Source organism: Ischnura elegans, chromosome 11 (assembly GCF_921293095.1).
Source record: "Ischnura elegans chromosome 11, ioIscEleg1.1, whole genome shotgun sequence".
Taxonomy (NCBI): Eukaryota; Metazoa; Arthropoda; class Insecta; order Odonata; family Coenagrionidae; genus Ischnura; species Ischnura elegans.
The window spans coordinates 98719359-98746554 of NC_060256.1; the positions used below are offsets into that span (position 1 = coordinate 98719359).

The 27196-nt window shown below is 39.0% G+C and overlaps 1 protein-coding gene across 2 annotated transcripts in view; it reads right to left on the minus strand.

Annotated features, from left to right (window-relative positions):
- Window positions 1-27196, minus strand: part of LOC124167583 (nephrin) — a 952155-nt gene that overhangs the window by 203794 nt on the left and 721165 nt on the right. For both annotated transcript variants that reach the window (XM_046545557.1, XM_046545556.1), the window contains exons 6-8: window positions 25973-26145; window positions 21415-21559; window positions 4247-4377 (exon numbers count right to left, since the gene is read on the minus strand). In XM_046545557.1, the coding sequence (XP_046401513.1) occupies window positions 4247-4377; window positions 21415-21559; window positions 25973-26145 (449 nt within the window). The remainder of the gene's footprint in view (window positions 1-4246; window positions 4378-21414; window positions 21560-25972; window positions 26146-27196) is intronic.

The following is a 27196-nucleotide window of genomic DNA, read 5'->3' on the forward strand; positions in this document are numbered from 1 at the left end:
CGCAAAATCATATTGATTCCAATCTCTATACTTACATCAATTTTTTGATGTCATCAATATTCTCTGTCACAAATAGCAACTGTACCTTATAGGAATCTTATTTTCTTTCACTCAAATTCAGCATACCTTCCTAATATTTTAATACTATCCAACATTTATCCTATGCTTATTATTTATTACAATTCCTTTTACTATCGTCGATAGCGTTCATTGCCTTCTAGAGTTATAAGCAATCCAGTTAACAAACCAATTTCATCTCATGGCATCCGATGAAAAGAAGTTTTCAATTCTACCGGATAATTTTGGGCCAAGAAAGTTGGTTATTTAAAGCGGCTATTTGACTTCATTGCCAGTGCAAATTATATCAAATTATTCCATTAGACTTTTATTTTCTTGAAATAAGAAACGGTTCCTTGAACCTGCGATATTAAATGTAGAACCTTTTTTAAATTTTATTTGAACTTGAACTAATCGTTGAAAAAAATCCTCCTTAAATTGAAGTAAGCGGACGAATACCTGTCTTATATTTCATCTTGAAAAGGATTAAAAGAAATTACTGCGTCTTCCACCGAATATACGAATGTATTTACCTCATTAATTCTTTTTCACTTTCATTTTTACAGAAATTGGACTTAAAGTTACTGTGCTCTCAACACTACAATGCTTAAATATCAAAGCCTGAAATAATTAGAATTTCAATATAAATTTGTCTTTTAAGAGCAATTTTGAAACAATATTAAGGAAGTCTACCGTAGGCCTCAAGATACATCTTTTAACTTACAATTAGGTCACAAGTTGACAAACACTTCAAAGAAATAATTTTATAAAAATGCACATTTGTTCATAAACTCTTAAAAAATGCGAGTTGTAATTATCAATCATCAATGTATAAATATAATATTAACAAATACTTTGAGAAGTAATTTGGAAATATAACAGTAAATATTGAGGCACCTAGGCCTTGACTTAGTTAATGCTGTAGACTACATCTTTACCCAAAAATAATTTTTTAAATATTTTATATTGACAATCAGCAAAATGACGCCAATTACTTCTCTCATTACGTCTCATACCGTACGTTTTGCTAGCTGATAGATTTTAAAATACACTTCGCAGTATTTTTGGAAGTCGGTATTTCGAAAATCAAGGGTGTATCATCAATAATAACAATACAATTACGGATTGAAAGAATTTTTCTCGGGCCATGGATTAAAAATAAACTTTGGGTGTTTTGCGCGAATTTTCGCACCACTTGTACCACTGCTTCCCCTCACTTGCATGTAGACTTCCTCGGAGTGGATCAGCTTCTGATTTACCTGCAATAAACTCTCAGAAAGCCTCCACCACGTGAGGGAAAACACCCAAAAATCAAAGCTTGCTTATAACGTAATTATTTTAATTAAGCAAAAGTTTCCCCTCCGCTAAAAATTGGAATCGAATCGCTGAACAGAAACCACCTTGCAGGAATGGCTACATTCAATTGAAAACATGACGACAATTTCTGAGGTATCTTCACTTGCTTTGCCTCCAATAGATCGCTAGAAGCACTAAATAAGTAGGTTGCTGCTTCAGACTCCTGGTTAATGTCCGAAGGGTGCTCTGAACGGTGGATCTTCAAGCGAGAGGAATAAACTTTTGGCCAAGTCCATAAAAGAGCTTCCCTACGCAGGCCGATGATTCATTGTTGAGCCCTTTTCTGAGGGGCCGTGAGGGGGGTGAAAGAAGGAGCCACGAATATTACACTTCTATCTGAGATCGGCGTTCGAGGAAAGCGCTCATCCCTTTAGAGCAGGCGTATAAACACGCCCTTCCCACTCCTTTTTAATGGCTTTCCCTTCGAGTGCCGAGGCAAAAAAGGAGAGAGAGAGGTTGTCTAGAGAGGGAGGAAAAGGAGGCAAGAGGGTGGGTGAGGCCTCTGTTGGCTGTTGGTTTGGGTCGCGTCTCCCAATCCAGGTGCCGACTTTATGGATGCTTTCCACTGCCTCTCCGATCCCGGGGAAAAATTTCTATCGCGAAAACTCTTTCGTCCCATCCGTATGTTGGCAAAGTATCAGTGTATTCTTATAAATACCCGACCACCTTTCTTATTTCCTCTAAGAAATACATCTACAAAGAAAAACCATCCCCTCAAATCCCCAATCTGCTTTGCAAAGTGTTATGGTGTGACAATGCGACTTTATTCTTTAAGAGTACAATTACCTCCGCTCCTTCATTGATTTTATTGACGATTTACTAGCTTGAGACCAAGGCTAACGCTTTGAAATTATCAAGGCGCATAGAGACAGAGGATTTGGATGGAGCGAGTAGGTACTTGGAGGGGAGGGGATGTTGAAAACTGTATTTGTGGTTAAACGAGGGAGGGGAAGGAAGAGAATAGGATTTTTAGGTAGAAAGAAAGGGAGTAGGCCTTGCAGTGAGTTGATGCCTACCTTAATCGGAAGAATACTATAATAATAATAATAGATTTAACCTTAGCCAACATTTGCTTGTATCTCAGAACTCAAAAATTCACCCCAGTATTTTCTCATATGAATTTTTTTATGCTTGATGACAGTACTGAAAACGTCCCCGGTTGTGGTTTGCAATATCATTCACGGTGAAAATAGTAAATGTATGCATTAAAGAACATCTCTTCAGAAAAAGGCGACCCATTCACTCCAACATTATCTTCACATCCTCGTCTCACAATACTCACAGTTGCAAAGTTCGCACGGATATTTGATGAACGCGTGAAAAGTTTAATTTCGAGGCAGCGAGAGAAAAATGGAGAAGAGAGGTGGATGAGCTTAATGAAGGTGGGCTCCTCACTCAGCCCTCCGAACTATTCTTCAATTCAGGAGGAAAAGGGATGGAGAGGCCCTCGGAATCGAGCGAGGTTATTGCAGACGAGAAGGCTCATCATACTCACTCGCCCGTCCTCAAATAAGAGAAAAAAGAAAACACTGGGTAGAAATAATATTGAAGGAAATAATAATCACGGCATGAATGCCCTTTGTCGCGGCTAACATAACGCCTGAGACCCCTCTCAACTGCTGCTGCTGCGATGATAAAAAGAGAGGTCTCCACCCTCCCACCGCCGATAGAAGAGACGAATTTACATATATATTAATTGCAAGTGAAAACGCAGACCCTTCCTTGATACGGAAGCGGTAATTTATTCACGCAAAAACTTATTTCCCCATTCAATGATATAAAAAGGAGGTCGCCAAGGGAACAAGATAAATACAGAATCTGGAGGAGAGAGGAATGTGGCGGGGATTTTAAATGAAAAAAAAAGATGTGGAGTCCGTCGCTCAGGCCCCAAATCGCTTTTCATACAAATAATTTCGGCAGATGGAAGGGAAGGATACGATGCGGAGGAAAAACTTCGCGAGCGAAGATTTGCGGAGCACGGGTAGCCGTACATCTTCGGTAACACACGCGTACTCATCACACATATATCACGTGACGTGGGAAACTTATGCATCAATTAGCACGGAGGAAGAATTAAGATAATACCAAAATGAAATACAACGTCCATCAGAATATTTTTAATCTTACTCATCTCTGGAAGACCAATGACCTTCCCTTAAATGATTTTCTCAGCACCAAAATGCACATCAATAGTTTACTGTTCGCTAGTCGTATAGATACCTCCACTGCATAAACGCTCAACAATCGCCCACCGAATCCAATCCGCTCATCTAGTACTGTAAGGGCTAACAAGATGAGCGGATTTGATTCGGTGAGCGATTGTTGAGCGTTTATGCGGTGGAGATATCGGTATCTAAGCCACGTAAAATAATACCACGTTGCCAGTGAGACGTTTGCGATGCGTTGGTATCGAATTGGTGACGTCATCCACCCTCTGCCCATGCTTAAATAAGTATGGCGCCTTACTCTAAGAGAAAAAATCCTGCACATTCAGCCTTCATTCAAGATAAAACATGGAAAATGTGAAAGTTGCAGTATACCTTTCACCGTCACCCAAAAGAGCGTGAAAAGCAACAAATCATCCGAGGCCGATGCGCAACAGGGAAGATTATTGGAGAAGCGGTTCACCACCCACCTGGATTTCGTGACGTATCAACTTATTTGCGAATATGTCGAGAATTAGGGAATGTATGGAAAAACGGGAAAAATATGGGTTATTTTACATTTTCCATAGACTAGCCTTTATCGGCAATGAAAGAGCGACCCATTCGTGCAATTTCTTTTTTCATGTTGGCCTCTCTTTGGTGAGGAAAAACGGAATGGTGTCGCTTACCTGGTGATACCAGGCGGTGAAGTTGGCGGGCGGGTTAGCCCAGACGCCGCAGCGGAGGTATATGGTGTCGCCTTCCTTCAGGTTGTCGGGATCCACCATCGGACCCATGGTTACCGTCGGGACGGGCGCATCTGGAAGCAAACAAGGAAAGGGATTGGCAAAAATATTGGGAGACGTCACGGATGCCCAGCGGCAACAGAAAACCAGTATTTCATTTTATGGTTAGTCGACAGGAAACATCATTTTGCACCTCAATCTTAAAATTTCTAAATAATTTTGTAAGGAATGAATTAATCATGATAAAATTTGATAAAAGATTTTTCAAATAATTCAAATAAATGTTTAAAAAATGAGTGCATCAATAACCTCAAGGTTTTCACTGAGTATCACATGCATATTATCAGTTGGTTTAACATTATTGCGTTCAATCCCTTATTTGTCACATTGAAACTGATGAGAAAATTGCTATTTCCTCAACGAGGGGGAATTTTTGTTCCCTAAAAAGATTGTCAAAGAGTGTTCATACTCTCTACTTAGCGATTGCAATCTCCTCCGCCCTGTCTATCTGACTGAAGAATCCGAGTTCAGGGTTGAGTTTAATCCACTAAAAAAGGTCACAGTAAAGCACTTTAGGATTTACCGTACATAAGATGGTTTGTTCTCTCATTTTTTCGTTCGTTCTTTCGTTCATTAAAAAATGCGTCTTGTCAAACACAAAAAACGATCCTCTCGTGTGCTTCGTAGTTACCGTCTTGTTCCAAGAGTTCAATTTACTCAAGACTGAGAAAATTATACTTTAAAGTTGGAATAAGCGAGTTATACGAGGGAAAATTTGCAGAGACTTAAGTACAACTCAACAATGAACTTTGTTTACACCACTTCAAAGAATAATTGTCGACAGAAATGGGAAAGAAATATGTGGAAAAATGGTGAGACCAATATTCTCATGTATTCAATTCCAATAAATACAGTTCGTCTTTGTATAGCCAGAGCTATTTTATATATTTTATTTCATATTTTAGAAGTTATAACATACCAGCATATTTATCATACAACGAAGAACTTGTACCTCATCAATGACCTCTCATCAGCTTTTATCTCTTGATATTTACAGTAGTAACAAATATCGTAAACAAATTCATTTATTTTTGTAAAACTTATTTATCGCACTTCACAGGAAACCGGCAGAGAAAGAAATTAATAAATATCGTAAAGAATAAGAGCTGTGGCAGACGTAAAATTACGTTAGTTTGAAGAAATTGTCGCTTTGGTCAACTCATAAATGTGGACGAATTCATTGTTTAATAATGCAATAATGTAACTTTAGCATAAATGGATGCCATCTAACTATTTAAAACTTCATAAACATGCCATGAAAAAAGTATTTGGTTGAAGTAACCTCTCCGCTAATATTTTTTTATTTTCATTGTGCATTCCTCTTTTATAACATAATAGGATTGTGAGAGCCTCTTTATCACGATATGTTGTAACTATGTCTAAAAAAGCAACGAGTACGTCGATTTCTCCCTCAATTAGAAACAGTTTAAAGACGTTACACTATCCTGATTTCCGCTTGCCACGCCTCAACTTCATCCCTATAAGAGCAGGGATTATAATATTGGCATTTATTGTAACATTTTACAACCATTACCTTATCTTAAGAAAATTTTAATGTCAAATTAACCTAAAGTTGTTCAGAATGTTGATTGTCGCAAATTAACGAAGCTTAGAAAATTCGTAAACACCGGTTCTCACACTCCGCATTATTTTTATCGGAGATCCGTTCGTCGGTGGCTGAAGCAAATGAAGGGATTGTCCAGTCTGTTGTTTCATGCATTACTTGGAGGTTTCGTTCGGTGGGGTCGGATAGCAACCGCAGACGTAGTAGCGAGGCACTCTGCAGATTCAATCTTGGCAAACACCCCAGTCCCACCTTTATAATTACCCACCCTCCTCCCCCCACCACAGCCGCTCGCATTACACAGGGAATTGAGCCGTGGCAAGTGAGTTAAGCCACGCGTCGCACCCCCGCGATGGATTGTGGGAACGTATTCCCTGACTGATTATTACGCGCTCGTTGGAGACAGCGACCGGGACGGACGACTAACAAATGCCGGGAGCGCGCCGCATCACAATTACGGCAATAAGTCGCACCCACACACACACACACACGTGTGACGCGACAAACAAAGCAAACGCGGGTCGCGCTGCGCGGACGAAGCATCGGTGATGGGCGAGTGTGCCGGAACTGGTCAGCGCAGCACCACCTTCACTTGTTTCAATCCGTCCCTGCCATGCGTAGAGGACGCTAGCAGCGGAATTCGGGTCGCAAGTTCATTTCTTCCGTGTTTTCAAGCGGGTGAGATAGACAATTCAAATGGCATGATAAAATCTCATGCGGTTGGAAACCCATGAGTGGCTGTTAGAGTTAATTCGCCGGGAAAGCACCAGATCAGTCTTCCATAGAATTATGGTTATTAATATCAGTGCCCACTCAGTGCATCCACCGTATTTTTTAGTTTGAGCACACAACTGTTTTCACAATTACTACGGCATCATAAGGCAGACTGTTACTGCTCACCGAACATTTGCAGAAGACTTATGAAGGCCGAGGACAGAAAAAGGATGGTTTGGGAAAAAGAGGATTAAGATGGAAAGGATCGCCGAAATGGCAAAAGAGGGTTCCTAAACCAGCCTTTAGATCCATTATCGTCTTTCAACGGTTTGACGAAAGTTGTCATCATGCAAGCCATTTCACACTTATAACATTCTTCCAATTTACATCCGTAATAGTTTGTGATGCATCTCACCTTTAGCCTTTCATTCATTCTGCCTCCAGCTCCTGACCGGAACGGACGCATCCCTTGCGCGCTCCCCAGGGCCACCTGACTACCTGCACTTGCTACCTGCGCTTGCTGCTGCTTGCTTGGGTCTTGCTGCTTGTGCAATATAGTGCAGTGACATATATTGTCGTAGCTTATTTGTTTATTAGCGTAGGATATTTAAATTAGTCTTAGTTTTAATATAGGGGTGCAATATTAATTGTTAGTTGGTGTGGGTTTTGTGTGTGGTGTGTGCGAGTGAGTGAATATCCTGATTTTGTTTGATCCCGGTTCCTGCGACGTGATTATCGAGTATCTGCTAGTAGTGATAAGTAGAAGACTTACGTATATCTCAAATTTTTCTCTTCCCTTTAGTATTATTTATTGCATAGTTATTTGCACGTTATCTTTATTTGTGTCGCTGCGCCTTTACTAATCTGGTGTTACGGTCGTTAAGTAGAATATATATTTGGCTGCTTTAGATTTAATTTTTCTATCGGAATAGTGTCTTAATATTATTTAAGTAATTTTGTGATAGTTGCCCTCTTTCTTTTACATCAGGTGTGTAATCCTAACTCTTAATTCTTATTATAGGCTAACGATATATATACATATTGTTTTAATATATTTTTTCTGTTATAAAGCTCTTCATATATTATTTGTTTTACCGTTGTTTTGAGGTCTATTTTGACTGTTAGGATTTTTATTGTAATTTTCGTAGCGCAGCACTCTCATTGTGATCTTGAAAACTCTCGTTCCGTTCTCCAGTAGTGGTCATTTTAGCACATATCTCCCCTTGAAACACAGGTAGTTTCTTCCGTCCCTCTTGTTGTTAGTCATTGACTCACCCCTTCACTCCTAGCCCTCTCAAAACAACACCTGCGTCCTTGAAGAGCTAGGCACACCTCCCCCCCTGCTATCAATCCCTTTTGCTAATCCGTTTCTTCCACTTTCGGTTAACTCGAGTGACTATTTAGAGGGTAGGAGGTTGACCTTTTTCTTCTTCAGTTATTTTCCATTGCATTTTCGAGTGCGGTTTTGATATTTTTGCCTTGTTAGCGTTTTTCATGTGTTAGGATATACTTTCACCAAACGCATTGCAACTGATCACACTTTTATCTCAAGGACTCATATACTCTTTTTACTTATTTATCCAAAGTCTATTAATACTTATTTATTTAAAGTCTATTTACGCGTATTTATATATTGTTGTTAGTACTTTTATTACTTATTTACCCTTATTTATACATTTTTGTTAGTCTATCACCCTTTTATAGCTTTGCTCTTTCGTGGGGATCATATTGAGGGGAATTTATATTTTAGCTAGTTAGTTTCGTCTTTGCTCTCTTGTTGATTATTATCGTTAATCTATTTGTCCCACGTTAAGTTATATCTTAATTTCGTTAATTAGTCTTCTTTGGAACTATATAGTTTTCTAGTTTTAAACCCATTAATCGATTTAATCCATATCCAGGTAACTACATTCCCTTATTTACGTTTAAAAAGAGACAAGTTAGTAAGTTTATCGGTTTGTTTTACTCTCTTTCAAATATCTATTAAGCGTAAATATCTATTAAAAAGAGACAAGCTAGTAAGTTTATCGGTTTGTTTTACTCTCTCAAATATCTATTAAGCGTATCTCCCGTCAGGTAAGCTTTTCTGAAATCCAAAGTTGCGATAGTGATAGGATGCCTTCGAATAGGTCACCCGTTGCCGGAGTTGAAAACGCCGGTGAATGCGAGGCTCTCGGAGACCGCATTACCGCGTTGGAGACGATGGTGCGGGAACTTCGGGCCCAGTTTGAAAGGGTGGCTGATACCGCTGAGGGGAATGGTCCGAGGGGTGGTTCTTCGAAAGGTCGCCGTGCCACAGGGGCTGCACGGGTTCGCCCGATTGCAAATAGCGGCTGGTCGATCGAGAGCCTTCCTCGAGGTCCATCTCTCGATGACGGGGTCACGTCACCCCGTAAATCTGAGTTTTGGAGGGTCGTGTCTCGGAGGGACGGTGGTAGTGTCACTCTAAGACGGGGTTTGGGGGATGCTGAGGCAAATCCCGTCCCCGTCTCGAACAGGTACCAGTTGCTGTCGGATGGAAACTCCGAGGTGCCTGACGTGCCTACTCCTACCCCGAAACCGGCACCTAGGAAGGGGCGTCAGAGTGGGAAGGGGGGGATCATAGTGTTAGGGAGTAGCAATGTCCGTCGTGTGATGGTCCCGTTACGGGAGAGGGCAGACCGCGAGGGTGTAAGCGACCGTGTAACGTCATGGTGCATCCCTGGTGGCGGTGTTCCTCAGGTGACGCAGGCGGTTGGTGCGGCGGTACGGGGCACGAAGTGCTCCAGACTGCGGGTCGTGGCTCATGTCGGCGTCAATGATGCCACCTTCCGTGGATCTGAGGAAATTCTAGATTCCCTCCGGGATCTGAATTCCGAAGTGAAGCGGGTGGGTGGGACCATTGGAGTCGGCATTGAGCTTTCGATTTGTAGTCTTGTCCCGAGGATCGATCGTGGTTCTCTGGTTTGGAGCCGAGTGGAAGGCATAAACCAGAGGCTGCGTCGTTTCTGCACGGACATCGGAGCCTCCTTCGTGGACCTTAGGCCGGCAATCCGATCGTGTCGGATCCCTCTGAACCGTTCGGGAGTCCATTACACGGCCGAGTCGGCTAGTCGTGTAGCGAGTAGCATATTTGAGCACTGTAGGTCTTTTTTAGAGTAGAGAGTAGGGCAGAGTGTAGATATATTAGTGGGTTGAAAAATAAAGGGGTAAGTTCAAAACTTTTCACAGACAAAGATTCTTCCAGAAATGAGAATAGAGAAGTAGAGAGAAAAATCAGCGTTTCAGGTATTACATTTAAGCACGAGAAGCGTCAGTCGAGCAACACGTTCAAAGGCAGTCAAGGCTCAAGTCATTTTGATAGTGTGTCAATAAGACATACATTTCCATTTATCAGCGGTATAGAGCCTGTGAATAGTCTATTCGACAAAAGCAAATCAGAATTATTCCCGAATCGCAATATTACTACTTCCGAAGTTTTAATCGTGGCTGTGGTTAATTGCCGTAGTTTAAGAAATAAGATTCCCGAATTCCACCATTTAATTCATAGTACGAAGTGTAACGTCATTTTTGGAACAGAAAGTTGGCTAACAGATGATGATTCAGACAATGAGATCTTCCCAAAATCGTTCACTGTTTATCGGAAAGATAGAATTAATCGAGTTGGGGGCGGAGTTTTTATAGCTGTAAAGAATTCAATCGTCAGCCAAGCGATAACCGTAACTGAGACCAGCGTTGAATCTGTGTGGTGTTTAATTAAATGTCCAAAATTCAAAACTATTTTATTATGTTCGTATTACAGACCACCTAACTCAGATATAACGTCAATGTTGGATTTTCAAAATCAAATAAACAGCGTAGCATCCAAGTATCCTGAAAGAAACTTGATTGTGGGTGGAGATTTCAACGTACCTTCTATAGATTGGGAGACTTATAGCTTCATTCCTGGTGGGAGGGATAAAGTGATCTGCGAGGCTTTATTACACACTTTCACATCTAATTCATTGTTTCAAATAGCATCCGCACCAAACAGAGGAGAAAATATTCTTGATTTATTAGCGACAAATATACCACATCAGGTAATAAACGTTGGCACTGTCGAAGGAATAAGTGACCATAGGGTAGTAACTGCAAAGTTTTCTCTAAATACCGCTGTAAACTTTAAAAAAGAGCGTAAAGTTTTCATTTTTAAAAGAGCTGATTTTGATGGGTTTAAGAGTCATCTGAAAAATGCTTTCCCCAAGTTTCAAGAATCAGTATTAAAGTTAAATGTAGAGAATACTTGGAAAGCTTTTCTTTCGCTCGTAACTTCGGGAATAAATAGCTACATCCCTAGTAAAATAGTAAAAGAAGGCAGCGAACCGAGATGGTACGACGCGGAAGTGAGAAAATCATTGAGGCGACAGAGAGCGTGTCATGCTAAAATGAAAAAAGTCAGCACGGATTTATCCGCTAATGAACGCGAGCTAATAATTAAAAAATATAGGATGACTAAAGCCGCCTCGAAGGAAGCGTTCAGGAATGCGTTCACGAATTTTAAAAGAAAAACACTAGTAGAGCAGTTACAGGATAACCCAAAAGCATTTTGGTCATATGTTAGGGAAGTTCAAGGTAAACAATCTACGGTATGTTCGCTGAGAAACGACAATGGAGATGTGTTGACAAGCAGTTACGATAAAGCCAATTTATTAAACTCCTACTTTAAGAGCGTGTTCACGGAGCCTTCCGAAAACTCACCCGAGACCGATGACAATCCCTGTCTACATAAGATGCCAGCTATTGACATTAGTACGCTCGGAATAGAAAATATATTGAAATCGCTTAGTCCAAATAAATCACCTGGTCCAGACGAAATCCCTTCTCGCGTATATAAAGAACTAGCCTCAGAACTTGCCCCCTACTTGCAGTTAATATTCAGTAAATCCATCAAGCAACACGAAGTACCTAATGACTGGAAAATCGCTAATGTAACGCCTATATTTAAAAGTGGAGACAAGGAACAGCCATCTAATTACAGGCCGATATCTTTAACGTCCATCTCTTGCAAAGTCCTTGAACACATCGTAGTCAGCTCGGTAATGAAACACCTAGACGCGCAAAACTTATTAATGGGAAATCAACATGGATTCAGGAAAAGCAGATCGTGCGAAACTCAGTTAGCGCTTTTCGCCCACGATATTTTAGTCTCCGGGGAAGACAACATTCCAGTAGACGCGATTTTTCTTGATTTCAAAAAGGCATTTGATAAAGTACCCCACGGAAAGTTAATAATAAAACTGAAATCTTATGGTCTAGACGAAGATGTCATTTCCTGGATTAGAGAATTTTTGAGCGACCGCGTCCAAAGAGTAGTATTAGACGGTGCAGTCTCCAATGAGGTTAGAGTCACTTCTGGCGTTCCTCAGGGTAGTGTCATTGGCCCACTCCTATTCCTACTTTATATAAACGACATTGGCGAAGTAGTGCAGAGTAAGTTACGATTATTTGCAGACGACGCTGTAGTTTACAGAGAAATTCGTTCCAGCAAAGATATAGATGAACTAACGAATGACCTTGCTGCTATCCAAGCTTGGTGCGATTCTTGGCAGTTAGAATTAAATTTGGAAAAATGCGTCGTAATGAATTTCTGGAAGAAGAATAACTCCCTACAGCGTAACTATGTCATTCGGGACACGCAGTTAAAGGCAGTTGAATCTGTGAAATATCTAGGGGTTAGACTCAATAATGATCTATCGTGGAATAAACATATTCGAGAAATAACCGGTCAAGCTAATCGTAAAATGGGTTTTGTTAAAAGAATATTAGGAAAGTGCGACGACAAAGTGAGAGAAATTAGCTACTTTTCCCTCGTTAGACCACATTTGGAATACGCTGCCAGTGTTTGGGACCCTCATGAAAAAGGCTTAATAACAGAGTTAGAACGCGTGCAAAGAAGAGCTGCCAGGTATGTGAAAGGTCGTTACGATAGTCTTGTTAGTGTAACTGACCTCTTACATAAACTCGGATGGGAATCTCTGTCGGACCGTAGATTGAAAAATAGACTAAACCTTTTAGATAAATTCAAGAGCAGTGTCTTTTCTGACGAAGTTAACCATATCTTGCGGACGCCAACGTACTACGGAAGATCAGATCATATAAATAAAATAAGAGAGATAGATTGCAGAACAGACAGATTCCGAATGTCATTTTTTCCACGATCAATAAGAGATTATAACGGCAGCAATAGAACGCGTAAATAGATTGCATGACTTGTAGTGTAGCCTACTAACCTATGTAAAACTTACTGCATGTTTCTGAATTTGTATTCTATATTCTATTTCTAACAGCATATAGTAGTATAGTTTGTTATTATACGGGACGTTTCTTGGACGGTGTGGTGTGCATGTGGGAGTCCAAATGCATGCTGCATGCTGGTGATTGATCACCCCCTGCCAAACACCCTAGAGGTGGCTCGCAGGGTAATTTGTAGATGTAGATGTAGATGTAGCCTAGTTACACTGTGCATCTCTTCCACATATTATTCCTCGACATCCATCATCAGACAATCATGCCTCATGATATAGCTAAGTAAGTCGTCTTCTTGCTTGGGCTATAGAAGACCTCTCCTTTCTACTACCATTCAATATTTTAAATTGCTTATTCATTTTTAAAGCATTATCATTCTTCTATAGCCACACATTTTGAAAGTTTCACCATCGTCTTCTCTGCCGCTGTAATCGCGCAAACTTTTCATCACAGAAAAAACATAAAAACAAGTGCAGCAGTAAATCCAATTAAACAGTATCCCGACTTCAACATTAATTTGAAGATAAAACCACACACCAATGTTTCGTCAAACATCAACTAGCAACCATACGAGGGAAGGAAAGAAAGAGATAGAGACGATTTGAAAAATCTTATTTCGTCTATCATTATATTAATTTCTCAAGCAATTATAAATTTTAGCATATATATTGAAAATAAATAAATTAATTCTAAGGATTATAACAAATCGTGGGTCATTAGTGTAAATTTACGTGATTAAGCTTCAACATGCAGCTAACTGAACACCTTTAACGTGAGTTTATGGTTTAATTGCAACATTTACCTCCATCATAAATATATTTTGGCTTTTCAAGGTGGATTTTTTTTTCATCTTCAACATTTAAATTTTTCCTTAATCTAAATTCATGAACTTTAGTTTTACGAGCATCTGAAAATCAAAGCTTACAAGATTTCATCCATGATAAATGCATTATTTATGTTCCATGTTATAATACTTTACCCTACATGGAGAAGAAATATTTAAACTTTTATTATCATATACATACTATTTTATTCGCATGAGGAAATTTTCAACAATATTTTGGAATGTGTAAAAATGCATGCATTCTGATATAGGTACTACTGATTCTAGAAATGCAAACCTATCATGCCACAAATTAATCCCATCCCATCCATGCATAGCAAAATCACGCAATTGCATAAGTACTACAGGCATAAGAAGTCTTTCGGCAAAGGCTGCAATCTGTCAGAGGATATTTCTCGGTAGTTAACACCCTCTCTCTAAACCCCTTACTTTTGACATACTTGTTTCTGCGCTTTTCGTCTCCGTGGGAACGATGCGAAGCAATGCATACACAATTTTAGTCGCGCGCAGGTGTTAAGGGATTTCACGTGCCCTCCAACCGCAGACGCATGGAATTCTGGGATGTAAGCAGACGCATGAAGGTATGGAAATAGGGTGAAAAATAAGGCAATGTCATCCCATTGTATAATGAAGTGCTCCAATCTCCAAGAATAGTAGAGAGGTTCCATAATTTTAGTTACCGATGATTCAGATGGAGCAATTTCAAACTATTAATACACGCTATTTTAACTGTCCACGTCATCTCATTTAGCCAAATTTGGAATCTATTTGAATTACGGCAGGTATAACCATGCGCCTAAAATGATATTTGATGTGAATATCCATCAATGACAGACGCCAGTATTGCATTCGTGGCGAAAACAGGAGGAATAAAGATAAACTACAGATTTAAAATAAATAGTATCCATTGAATTAAGTTTAAAAATTTCAAAGTATTCACTAAAAAGGAATCGAAACGTGTAATTATTTGGAAACTAATAATAATGCACGGAAATAACACGGAAAGATTGAAAAATAAGAAAGAAAAGAAAGAGGAAAGGCACGTTATTATAAAGGATACGAGGCAGAGGCCAAGAAAAGAGAATAAGAAAGTTACCACTTCTGCCATCATTTTCCATCTGCCATCAAAATACCGCTTCTGCCATCATTTTCAGCCATTTTGATGAATCCAATTATTCAGTTCTAAATTCAAGCATATTGCGAGCAATTGCCATTATTTTAATTTAGTATTTAATTACATGGTGATGTAATATTTTTTTTGTCTTTCTTTCATGATAGCTTTCCCTGGATCCGTTGGACCAGAATTCTTATCGAATTTATCATATAATTAAGATAAGAAAATTTAGCTACAACTGCCTTAAAATCTAAACAAGTGCTGGCTCTGACATTTCAAGGAATCATACACTTAGAGAAAATACCGTATGGCCAAATAAATAAAGCAATTACAGCAGGATATGTGTGTGAAAATTCCGTATACCTTATTATTTAAAATGAAAGCTTATGGTGAATAAATTTTTAAAGCCAAACCTGCATGACACTAATGCTCCAAATGAAATTATACATGAGAGCTCTGAAATCAAAATGCATTTCATATATAAATATTGGATCTCATGATTTTCAATTCATAAGGTTCAACCTCCACCTATTTATTTAGCCTTCAATAACTAGCAATTGATTTATTCTTTTTTTCCTTCCTTATTTTTTTCTTCCTCCTCGTAGATACCCGCAATGATTATAGATCACCCCTTCAAATGCTGAAATAAGTTCAACCCCGGTCCGATGAGAGTTTTTTTTTATTTAGAGGGATTGGCAGTTTGCAACTTATTATAATGGAGCTAATGTCACTTTTGTTCACGAAAAATTTAGAAAAATCTCTTCTGTATTTATAAGCCAAAAGCACCTTCACTCCTAAATTGAACAAATTCTTCTGAGGGCCAATTTTTTAGGTGGTATAGACTTGAAAAAACTAATATTCAGCCTATAGCGGGAGGGCTTTCGGATGAAAACATGAAAGACAGAATCTATTTTTAACTTCATTAACCAAGGAAGACTTAATCCGTGAACTTACTAAATTAAAAAAGAAAGCGGCGGTCAAAAATGGCTACGAGCAGAAAAAACAGCATTTTACAGCGTTCAAACGAATTAGACCGGGAGGCAGTAGGAGTTGGAGGCTACGTGCTAGGCTTAGCATTCCAGAGCAATTCTGAACAAATATCTTTCTAAGCAATTCGTAGAACTTCATCTTGGAAATTCATTATCTTTCTAAGCCCATATAGTCACAAGAATGTGTTTTCTTCCGTTAAATAAGGAAGGTTAATAAATACTAGGTAGTACTTATCAGTCAGATATCTCTGACGCGCACTCTAATTTTAAATTTTATTTTCCTTTGTTATGTTTGCGGATGGAGAGCTTATATCACCGCCCTACGCGTGGTAAGGCAGCTTGCGGGGTAGTACTTAAATTTCCCCCGGTCAACTTAGCACTCTAACCCTAAACCATATATTTGACCTTCATGACTCAACCAGTTAACTTATTTTGTTTCGCATTTCTTCTTTTCTTCAACTAACTCTTAGGTGCTTATAATAATTACAGGTTTAGACTATGTTTGGACGACAGAATTCGCTTGTTTTGCATTACAAGGGAGATTTAACGCTGGAATATGCGGTATGAATTCCAAGACTAAATTAATATTATTCGATATTTATTAAAGTAATACGCTATTTTAAGTTAAAAATGTACTGCTAATTACATTAAAAACACTTCTATAGACCAAAAACGTCTGACCCTCCATTCATAATTTATATTCATCTTATCATATTTCGCAATGAAGGAAGGGCATACCACATCTCTAATATAATGACTTAATTCTTGGCCTCATTCATTAATTTATTATATTCTTCTTTAAGTTTTATAAATATGAGATCCTGACGTTTACACCCTATTATTTAAAAAATATATGCGGCGACGTTTTGGATGTTATTTTTCAAGACTTTTATGCTGCTGTTTAGTTGTTGAGTTTAATTCTCCCTTAATATTTAAAAATGTCTCCCTTCATCTCTGCAACACGCGTGATTGGTTATGCATGGCAGGGTGGCATTCTTATCTTCTACAGGCGTAACCATTTAACTGTCGCACTTCATGCGAACGGAATTAGAAAGAGCATACTAACTTAATCGATATCCACCTAAAACTTAAATAACGTAAAATAATAAAGCATCTAGTTTTCGCGATGTATAAATCACGTTAGGGATTGTGTGGTTTTCAATGAGCCTGAGAAAAATCATCAAGATGTGCAATCCTTTAATATATTGTTCATTCTACGACCAACAGAGTTAGGAACAGTTGCCAACATAGATAAACTGATAAATGCTCACTGTAATCTCAGTAAAAAGTATCTGGTAAAAGTTAAAAGTCACTATTCCAAAAAAAAAGAACTGATTACTGTTCAAGTTAAAAAATTAAATTTTATTTTGAAAGTTATTTTTCAATTACCGAGATGAGTTACCATAAAGTTACCTTTGAAATCTCCACTTCTTCGACCGCCTTTTTGATGTTCAACACTCTGATACATGTATATAACATAATATCGCCAATGAGTCATCCAAGGAGTATAAGGGTAGACATTGCCTTTCTGTGGTATCGTAGGTGGTATCCTATATTCTCTTCTGAGGATGCGTTCCGAAAATCGCGCGACCAAACCACTCAATCCCACTCCTGTTTGCATGCATTCGTCTGTGCCTATCCATTGCACTCTTACGCAACTACTCTGCTATATTGAAGCGTGAGCGTTCGAGGTGCCGGCGAGGAGAGAATGCAGAAGATGAAGTGTAAGAAGAGGAAGAGGAACGACGAAGTGCTGGACATGGTGGGTGAGGAGAGGGATACGGAAGAGACAAGAGGGTTTGGTTGGAGCGATGAGGGGGAGGGAGTGTTGAAAACAGAGGAAGATGGAGGGATGTTTGATAATCGAGAGAAGGAAAAGAATGGGATTTATAGATAGAATGGAGCAGCTGTTATTGTGAATGGTTGTGGGAGGTCTAAGTTGGGAGGGAAGACAGATCGGGATAATCTGAAATAGGCTCCATATATAATTGCCTTAACCGATAAAAATACTTTCATAAAAAATGTAAAGAGGGTGTAGAATAAGGAAGTAGGGGAAAAGTAGGATGACAAATGTAAATGAGTTATGATTTAAATTTATCCAGAGTTAGTCTTTTTAATTTTGCGGGCATGCTGAGGAAGCCATTCTATACCTAACTCAGCCGTTTCGTAAGTAACCGACACTTTTTATTTCTCAAAGACGCTTTATTTAAAAAAATTGTTATTAAAAATAGCAAGAGCACTAATTCGTTGTTTGCATCACAAAATTGTTATAGAATAATGTTAAAACACAATTCAGAGACAGGAAAGGAGTTTAATGCCTGTTACCAGTTAAATGAAATATTCTACGCAAAAGCATCAAAATATTTTTACTAGATTTTGATACCCCTCAAATGCCCGAATTCAGGCTCGATTCGAATCAAAATGATAAATATTTTTTCCCTGAATTACTTCAGCGGAATGAGCAAATGTGGGACACAGACCCAGTGTTTTGTTAAACATATGCAATATGTAAAGCAAATTTAGCATTAATAACCTATTTGAAACACAGCGTCGTTGATAAAATACATTTTTGAGCACATTAAAAATATTTCAATACGATTTCTTAAATTTAACATATCGATTGCTACGAAGGAGTCTCCTATTAAGATGGTTATTATGATGTAAGCGAAGGGAAACACTAACAATGAAGTCCCAATGCATTTTCGAATAGTATACTATGATTGTCACTTTTTTTAGAAGGAAATTAAAAATAGTGGTGATTATTCCTTGTCGTTCATTTTAGTTAATATGCATCTTGCTGTTATTGTTAATTGAGCATAAATTATTAGTTGTAACGGAAGAGTTCGATCAGTTTCAGTTATGTTTGACTTTAGTGAAAAAAATACACTTCAACCATGAAAATAATAAAATATAGTTTTCGAAACGCCATCAAAAGCATTTTTAAGCATTTGAGATAATGGATAATCATCATTAGCAGCAAGATACACATTAAAGGAAAAAATAGCGAAGATAAGAAGCTGCCCAATCTTGAATGAGAGTTGCACATCAAATTCTCATCGAAAAGCGCAGTTCAGATAATAACCTTTTCTCGAGATCTTCTCAACGGCGACCAAAGTGGCCATCTTGGATTGATTGATTGGCCTTCGGAGGCAAAGGGAAGGGGGTCGATCGCCACTAAGTACCCTTCACTGCCGTGAGTTATTAGCGCCATTTCACGGCATCCTTACCCTCTCGTTCTCCGTAGTCATACACGCAATTAACTCTTGCCCCGACGGGAAGAAAAACCCCAAGAGATAGGTACCATTAAGTGAGATCGGAGATTATTAGTGACCAGCTTACCACATCAAAATGAAATGAGTATATTCTCCGCAGATGTGGATTCAATGTGATTTGCACGACCATTGCGGCCTTTGAAAGGAAATTTAGAATTACATCCAAGCAGCGTCATGATACATTTCGATTTCAAAAGGGTTTTCTTCGTAATATTGATATAGTCTTCTGCTTTATGGATCACAGTTGGTCCTGAGCGTCATCTTTCATTTCACTCTCGCTTCGTACAAAGTACAGAGGAGTCCTGCTAATCACAACACGTTAAATCCTAACAGCTCCGAAGCGATTTTGTTTCAGAAAAAAATGACCTTTTCTTGAAGAAAGATCTAGTGCTTTCCCGGCGAATAGACTCCGTAAAATGTTCTCGGGATCGCCTCCGGGTCAGAAACTGCATAACTGCCGACGTTTCGATGTCCAACTCGGACATCATCCTTAGGGCTGTGAGTGTCGAGTTAGAAATTTTACTTGCTTATATACAGTCACTCTGGTGGTCAGATGACTGCTGATTGGCTGACTACAGCGGCGCGCTCTGATATGCTGGCGTGTTGGTGATGATATTACTTAGCCATTTTGATGGTTTTGAGCACATGTTTCCAAGTGTTGCTCAATGTATATCCGCAATCTCTGTTGACGGTATTCTTGGCCAGTCTAATTTCAATAGACTCTTTGATAAGTAGATTCCAAAACCCATTGGATCCGCAGAGCATCTTGGTGTTGTCGAACTCAACTGCATTTCTGCAATCCATGGAGTCGGACATGAAAACGTCGGCAGCTATGAAATTCCTGATCCGGTGACGATCCTGTAAACATTTCACGAAACATTTTCTTTTTTTTTATCTACAGTTATTTTCTTCAATATTTTGACTTAAAACAAATTAAATAAAATGAGAGAGATAGATGGTAGAACAGACAGATGAACAAAACAGACGAGTGAACAAAACAGCAGTGATGGAACTCATAAATAGATTAGATGACTTGTAGTGTAGTAGCCTACTAAATAATGTAAAACTAGATGCATGTTTCTTAATTTCATTATAAATTTTAACAGCATATGGTAGTATAATTTGTTAGTATGCGTGAAGTTTTTTGGACCGTGTGGTGTGCATGTGGGAATCCAATTGCATGCTGCATGCTGGTGATTGATCACCCCCACCCAAAAAAAACTGGAGGTGGCTCGAAGGATATAATGTAGGTGAACATAGATGTAGATGTAAATCAACTCAACGAAGTCTTAACGTACAAATTTAAAAATAATGTACAAAATATTAACTATGAGCTATGCACCATATTTGATATTGTATTAAAAGTTACTTCCGTTACTGGTGACGACTGCCGAACGTGACTGCTGTGCCTAAGAGTCGTCAGCGTCAGTGTGCATTGTCGAAGAAGAAGAGGTAGGGCGAGGAGTGTCTTGTCCAGATCACGGAGCCCAGTGGACAGTGAACGCTTGTTATTCGTTCTTCTGCTTCAAATCGTTTTTGTATATTAAATCCGCTAGTTCGAACGAGTAGTGGGACTCCACAATATATCCGAATGGTGCACCATTAAACATTTAAATTTAATTTGGGTGCGTGACATTAAATATTGAGAATATAACCCCAAAATATAAATATATATTGAGATTTTGAATAACATAACCACGCTTTTCGACTCAATCACCCAGTGTCTAACCAGAAAGCTGGCTTGGATGGGTTTGAGTAGGGCTCACCCAAGACTGATTCGCAGGTGATGGAATATCGTACATTCAAGGTAGGGAGATCAGTTCTAAAACTTTGGCCACCTCGAACGTTCAGGTTACTATTTAGTGGTGTCCGAAGGCATAGCTTGGGATTTTGGCTATCAATAGGCTTGGCCTATCAATACGTAGCCCATTGGTTATCAAATAAGGCACAATAATCTCTTTTATCAGCAAAGTGACTAGAGAAGGTGCAATTTAACCGAAAGTTTTGGCAGTGTTACAGAATTGACTTCACTTTAAATGACCTTGGAACCAACTAATTCCAATACTATTAGTAGCATCAGCTGGAACCGTAAATGCTAGTAAATTATTCATCTTGACATTTCTCGCAAAACCATCGCTTTCTTGCAAAATACCAGAGACATCTGTGCTGGAAAAGTTTCAAAACCGTTCATTAATATAATGCAAATACTCGGAAGCCAAAATGATAAGTTGTATCCTATAACAGATTACAGTGAAACAATAATTGGGAGAGTTATTTTTATAGTACTTACAGAATACTTTCAGTCTCTTTCGGTCCTCAAGAAAGCCGCCGCTGAACTTGCTGTTCTCAGCCCGACAGGTCAAATACTTTCCATCGTCCTCTGCTTTCGGAGTGTACGTGAGCACACTCACGGAATGATTCGTAAGGTGGGAAATCTGAAAACAAAAGAAAGCACTCACAGTAAGATCACGTGGATGGAACTTGCACTTAGCAATGAGGAAGGAATATATATAGTCATTACGAACATCTTTGTTTTGAGAACCGGAATACAGAGCATACACATATCATTTATATCAATCATTGATCAGAATGAATACAATGAGACATATTTGGATCTAAACTTTGCTGACCGCATAAACAATTTGTGCTCCTATTTGCGCAAAAAATGTTGCCATCGCTCAATTTTTATGTGTAAAGTGACAAGAAATAGCAAAATAATTGAGAATACCTACCTACAGCGATAACTTGAAGAAGCGAATTACAATGCTATTCAGGCTCTGTATCAATAAAACGGAATTCTCAGCATTTAGAGATAAGCCAAGGGATAAATTCGAGACCTCAGTATCAATTAGTGATTCTTCCAACTACCAATAAATATCATTTGATCATGCTAATACAAATATGCTACTATTTTTATCTGTAAATTCTGCCTCTTCAAAAAAATTAAATTGTTAGGAAATTCAACTTAAAAAGTTTGAATCCACCAAAAGGGTAGTTGCACTTAATAAAATACTTGATGCGCATTCACAGAAGTGCGTAATATTTCTCGCATTATCAGCGTATAAAGTTGAAGTGTCTACTTTAGCAAAATTTGAAATAACTCGGAAGTCTTATCATAGAATTCCAAAAATATGTATTAATAATTAACTTAATAGTATTTTTCATTTTGGAATAACGGCTGAAAACAGAACATACATGCCTTTTTTACTACCAATTCAAGAAATTCGTTTTCCTCATGAAGGTCAAAACTTCGAAAAGACTGCAATCGAATTTCTTCTTAAATACCGATTTTCTAGCTAAGTACTTCGTGCCATGCGGAAAATTATTTTCATTTCGTGTCCACCATTTAATTCTCCATTAAATTCAGCCAATTATGCAAACGAGTGAATGCGGCACAGTTAAAATTCGAAGGATTGTGGGTAAAAGCGAAATAAGAAGTATCAGGTTAAAAGATGTGAGAAGATATTTGTAAGAATATAAGATTAATTGCATTTGATATTTTTTATCGTGTCAACCTCGCCTAAAAGTCCCTAACAGGGCAAGGAATATCTCTCCGCCATAGTGTCATCAAGGGAGGAATAAAGCATAAATTTCAGTGTACTTCCACGCAAGTATCCAGAGCCAACGTTGGACATTGAGAGGGCTAGTTTGATGGAGTTCGGGGCTGCTACAAATGATTTTCGCTGCATAGAATTTGAACCAATTTACACAGAAATCCCTTAAAGGTATGCCATCATGTCCCTAGAAGAAAAATATACATTATGGCTAAAATCTTGCGTTGGATAAATTCCTTTACGTTGTATGATGGTATAAAAAGCACGTATTTGGAGTTATTTAGACGTGGAGGAGCCTCCTCTGCAGAACAAAGAAAGACTCATCAAACACTGAGGTTAACTGAACGCTTCGTAAAATTTCAATCGACGTCGACATAGTATGTCCCATGTCGACAGCTCAATGCTATTTCCTGCTAGGAAAATGTTTCAATAATATTTTACTAATTCCATAGAACCACGCCGGAAGTAATTTCTTATTTTATATTTATTGACTGAAACTTAATCTCTATTTCCATTTTTCATTTATTTTATTTTCCCCTTATATGTTGCAGTCCTTTGTTTTCATAGGGAGGCCTAGTTCGTCATAGTACGAGGCCGCCATAAATGATTTTAGCTCACAAATTCGTAAAAATAACGCAAGATAGTTTACGTGTGTGTCTCTAGTTTGATTGGCGAAATAATAAATTATCTGTTCAACCTTGAGCTAGATTTATTATTTTACGTTGCTTATTGATCAAGGAAGGTAAAATGAGCTGCAGATATCAACAAAAAATATGTGTTTTAATTATTCAACTTCCATGCCTAAACCTCCGTGGAAAGGCAAAGACAGACTCATTCATCACATATTAATAGGCTCAAACATAATTTCCAGTCTATTTCCTCGTAGACATGTGAGGCCGACGCTGTTCAAAGAGGGGCGTAGTTCGATATAGTGCGGGGCTGCCACAAGTGATTTGCACAGTGGATAGCGCGAGATGGCAAATTGAACAATGGCCAGAGCGGCCCAGCATCCATATTTAGCCAAGTGGCGCAGCTAGGATCGTTAATGGCTTCCGCGGTTGTGCGTGGCTAGGGTGCGCACACCTAATAATGGCAGCCCTAGAGGAGAAGCCAATGCGTGCCCAGCTAGGCGTGTCGTGCAAATGCACTCGCATCCGAGGGCACAATGTGCCGTGCGCCGTGGGATAGGTTCACGGGGGCGAGGCCGCGCTGTCGCCTCAATTCCATCTCCGATTCATTAACCACACACGCCGCGAAACGAGACTGCGGCATCACACGGACGTGCGAGTGGAAAAAGCTATTCCTATACCGTGCAAACGTTAGTAATAACATTTCAAAATCTCCCACAACTCAAAAGCTACTTCTGAGGGATTGAAAATGTTTGAAAAAATTAAGTGAAATATTTAGTTGGTGAATGATGGCACAGAATTCAAATTTGCCACTTACTGCGGCTTAACACGGCCACATATGTAAGGCATTGAATGGGATTTCCTAAAATAAGTCCAAACGCATGGAGGACGGCCAAGAACTTGTGTAAAAGCACGATGACTGTTGATCTGAATGATAGCAGATGTGAGCGATAAAAACGGATGTTTCATATATAATGGTCAATGGAGCTAAATAGCTTAGAGCCGAGACATTGAAAAGTCGTAGATGCAGCCATAGCTTATCCTTTAGAAGGAAAAGAAGCAATTTCCAGAGAAATGTTCATATAGTAAGGTTTGGGGGAGTTATATGCGTGAGATAAAATCCGTTGGCACCCCGTCATGCTTTTGAAGAGAGTCAATCATTGTAGACTCCTAACCATTCGAAAAGCGTGTGCTATTGCAATATTGAAAAGAGTATTTGAAATCGTATCTCCCTGTCTCAATCTAGTGTTTGTAAATAAACTCTCTGATTAGTCGCCATCTGTCTTTACTTCTCCATTCATTTATTTTATTTATTTATTTACAAATTCCCCGTAAACAGCACATTGTGGCCTTTACAACGGGTTCTCAGCATTAACAAAGGACGACACAAACATCCATGCCCTGGTTAGGGATCACCTACTCAGGCGGGATTCGAACCCACGGCCTACGGATTGGCAGGCGATCACTTTACCCCACCGCCACCGAGGCCGGCAATTTCATTTATGAATGTATACTTTTGCCAATCTTACCAGTCTCTCCGGCATCTCGTTTATGTCCTAATTCTTAAAAAAGGTATTTATATCTATGCTATCGTAAGCCTTCTTGAAGTCAATAAACTCTCCACAAAAACTTATTTCATTCCCAATCTTTTAAAATTGTCTAGTCAACTAATAGGATTACAAATACGATAACAATTGGGTACTTTTGATTTTACTCCTGCACATGATGAAATCCCTATTTGTGTTTTCTGACAAAAACCAGAATTTAAATTACTTTTGATACAGATGCATAAATAGTAATTAGATACTTGATTCCGGAACTTTCGGCATAAAAAATATGTTCCACCAAACATTTGCATATGTGAATGAGGCTGATGGCGCTGGAACTGCCTTGCGAATGTCGCGAGTGAAATTCAAATTTGCTCTTCTGTTTACTTAAATGTGGCGATTTCTCGTTCGAACTTTGAAGAAGACAACAAGTAAGAATTAATTTTTTTAATGTATCGATTATAAGTAAAAATTACCAAATATGTCAGCATGAACTGCAATTCAATTACTGTTACCTAGTCACACCACGTCACTGGTATCCACTCTAAAATAAATTATTCTGCTCACCTATTAGTTACTCTTAAAACAAATGGATGACTCTCGAGTCATTAAAGTGATTTTTACAGTATAAGCACATATATTTATGCAAGAATTTATTAAAAAGGTTAGTGAAGAGTCCAATCTGGAGCGTTTTGCAGCACGGAAGCTGAAGTCATTCGAGATGTAGGTGTAAAGGAGAATGGAGAAGGTGAAGTGGACAGAGAGAGAGATGCTCGACAAAGTGGTGGACATGGTGGGTGAGGAAAGGCTGCTTCTAGATGAGGTACGGAGAAGACAGAAGACGTGAATGGAGGCAAAGCTGAGCTGGAAGGGTATGATGAAAACAATATTAGACAAAGAATGTAGAGTGAACGAGGGAGAGGTGGCTCCCTAGTAGAGTAGTATTTGAAAGGGTAGCGTCGAATGAAGGGAGGGGGACTACCAAATTGCTTCTCATAGAGGTAATACATAGAACACTAACTTACAGTAGAATACTTCAATAATAACGCATACATATGTGTATGGACCTTTGAGCAGGCAGTAGATGACACCGGGAGTATAATAACGTCCGCACTCACCGTCCACTTTTCATTGCGCATCACTTCTCCGTCCAGAAGCCACGTGATCTTGGCGGGAGGGACGGAGCCCCAAGCCTCGCAGCGGTGCGTGCTCTCGCGGCCCGCCGACAGCGGCCCCCGGCCACCTTCACGGCTCCCAGCACGATCCGTCATCAACACCGCCAGCGGCTTCACTGCAAACACAAAGAATATGACCCAATGCTTAGATACAGCACTCTATCACCATGGCATGCAACGTTCTGGTTATTTTTAAAATAGCCTTGTCGGGAAATATTATTGCCGAAATACTTTTTAAGACTGCGAAGTTACTTATCTTTCCATAACTGTACCTAAAAATAAAACGTATTGAATAATTCTGAGCCAGAAATAATGCATTTACTATCCTCCACGTAGTGTTAACAGATAGTTTCATGTGGTTGACGTCAATTAATAGGGCTGGAAAACACCTTCACCGCAGAAATCAACAGCAGAAACACAGAAAAAGGCGACTATATGTGTTATAAATTGCCTACTGCGAATAAGATTAAATGGAATGTATGTAGTAGAGCCTAGTGGTCTTCTAACTCCAAACACAACATTCATTTTTTTTCGTGAACTATCCCTCGACTTTCCAGCTCTCTCCAGCATCTTCTAACCCACACCTATTGAGGCTGCTTGGTGGTTTCTATGAAGGTATCGATGAGAAATTATTTCATGGCACACATGATTAAGTAAAATAATTGCCGAAAAAATACCATCGTCAATATGAGAATCTGAAGCCAAATCATATCATAATTATGCCTTTCTTCATCCAAAAAGCAGACCGGAAAAGTCGAGAAGTCTTCGGGACTTATTTCTGGTGGTGATTACTGAAGATGGTTAAATGGAGAGGCGTGTAGAGAAAGGATAGGGTCGACCAAAGAATAGGAGACGAGAGTGAACTGTGGAGCACCATAAGCCAGGTAACGAATGGGGGGATGGGACATGAAATTAGACACAGTAATTACGCGGGGAGTATTATGGAGGGACGAATTGCATTAAGAGCCCGCCGGGGAAGAAATTGAGAATAGCAAAAAGAAGTACAGAAAGTTGCTTGGGAGAGGTAGAGACGGAGGGTGCGAATACCAAACTTAGGATTTTAATATTAATTAATAATAATCTCCTTCCCCAAAATATGGTCCATTAGACCGTTGAAATATTATTATGTAGAAAATTAGGCTAAATTTGGCTTAATTTCATTGGTTA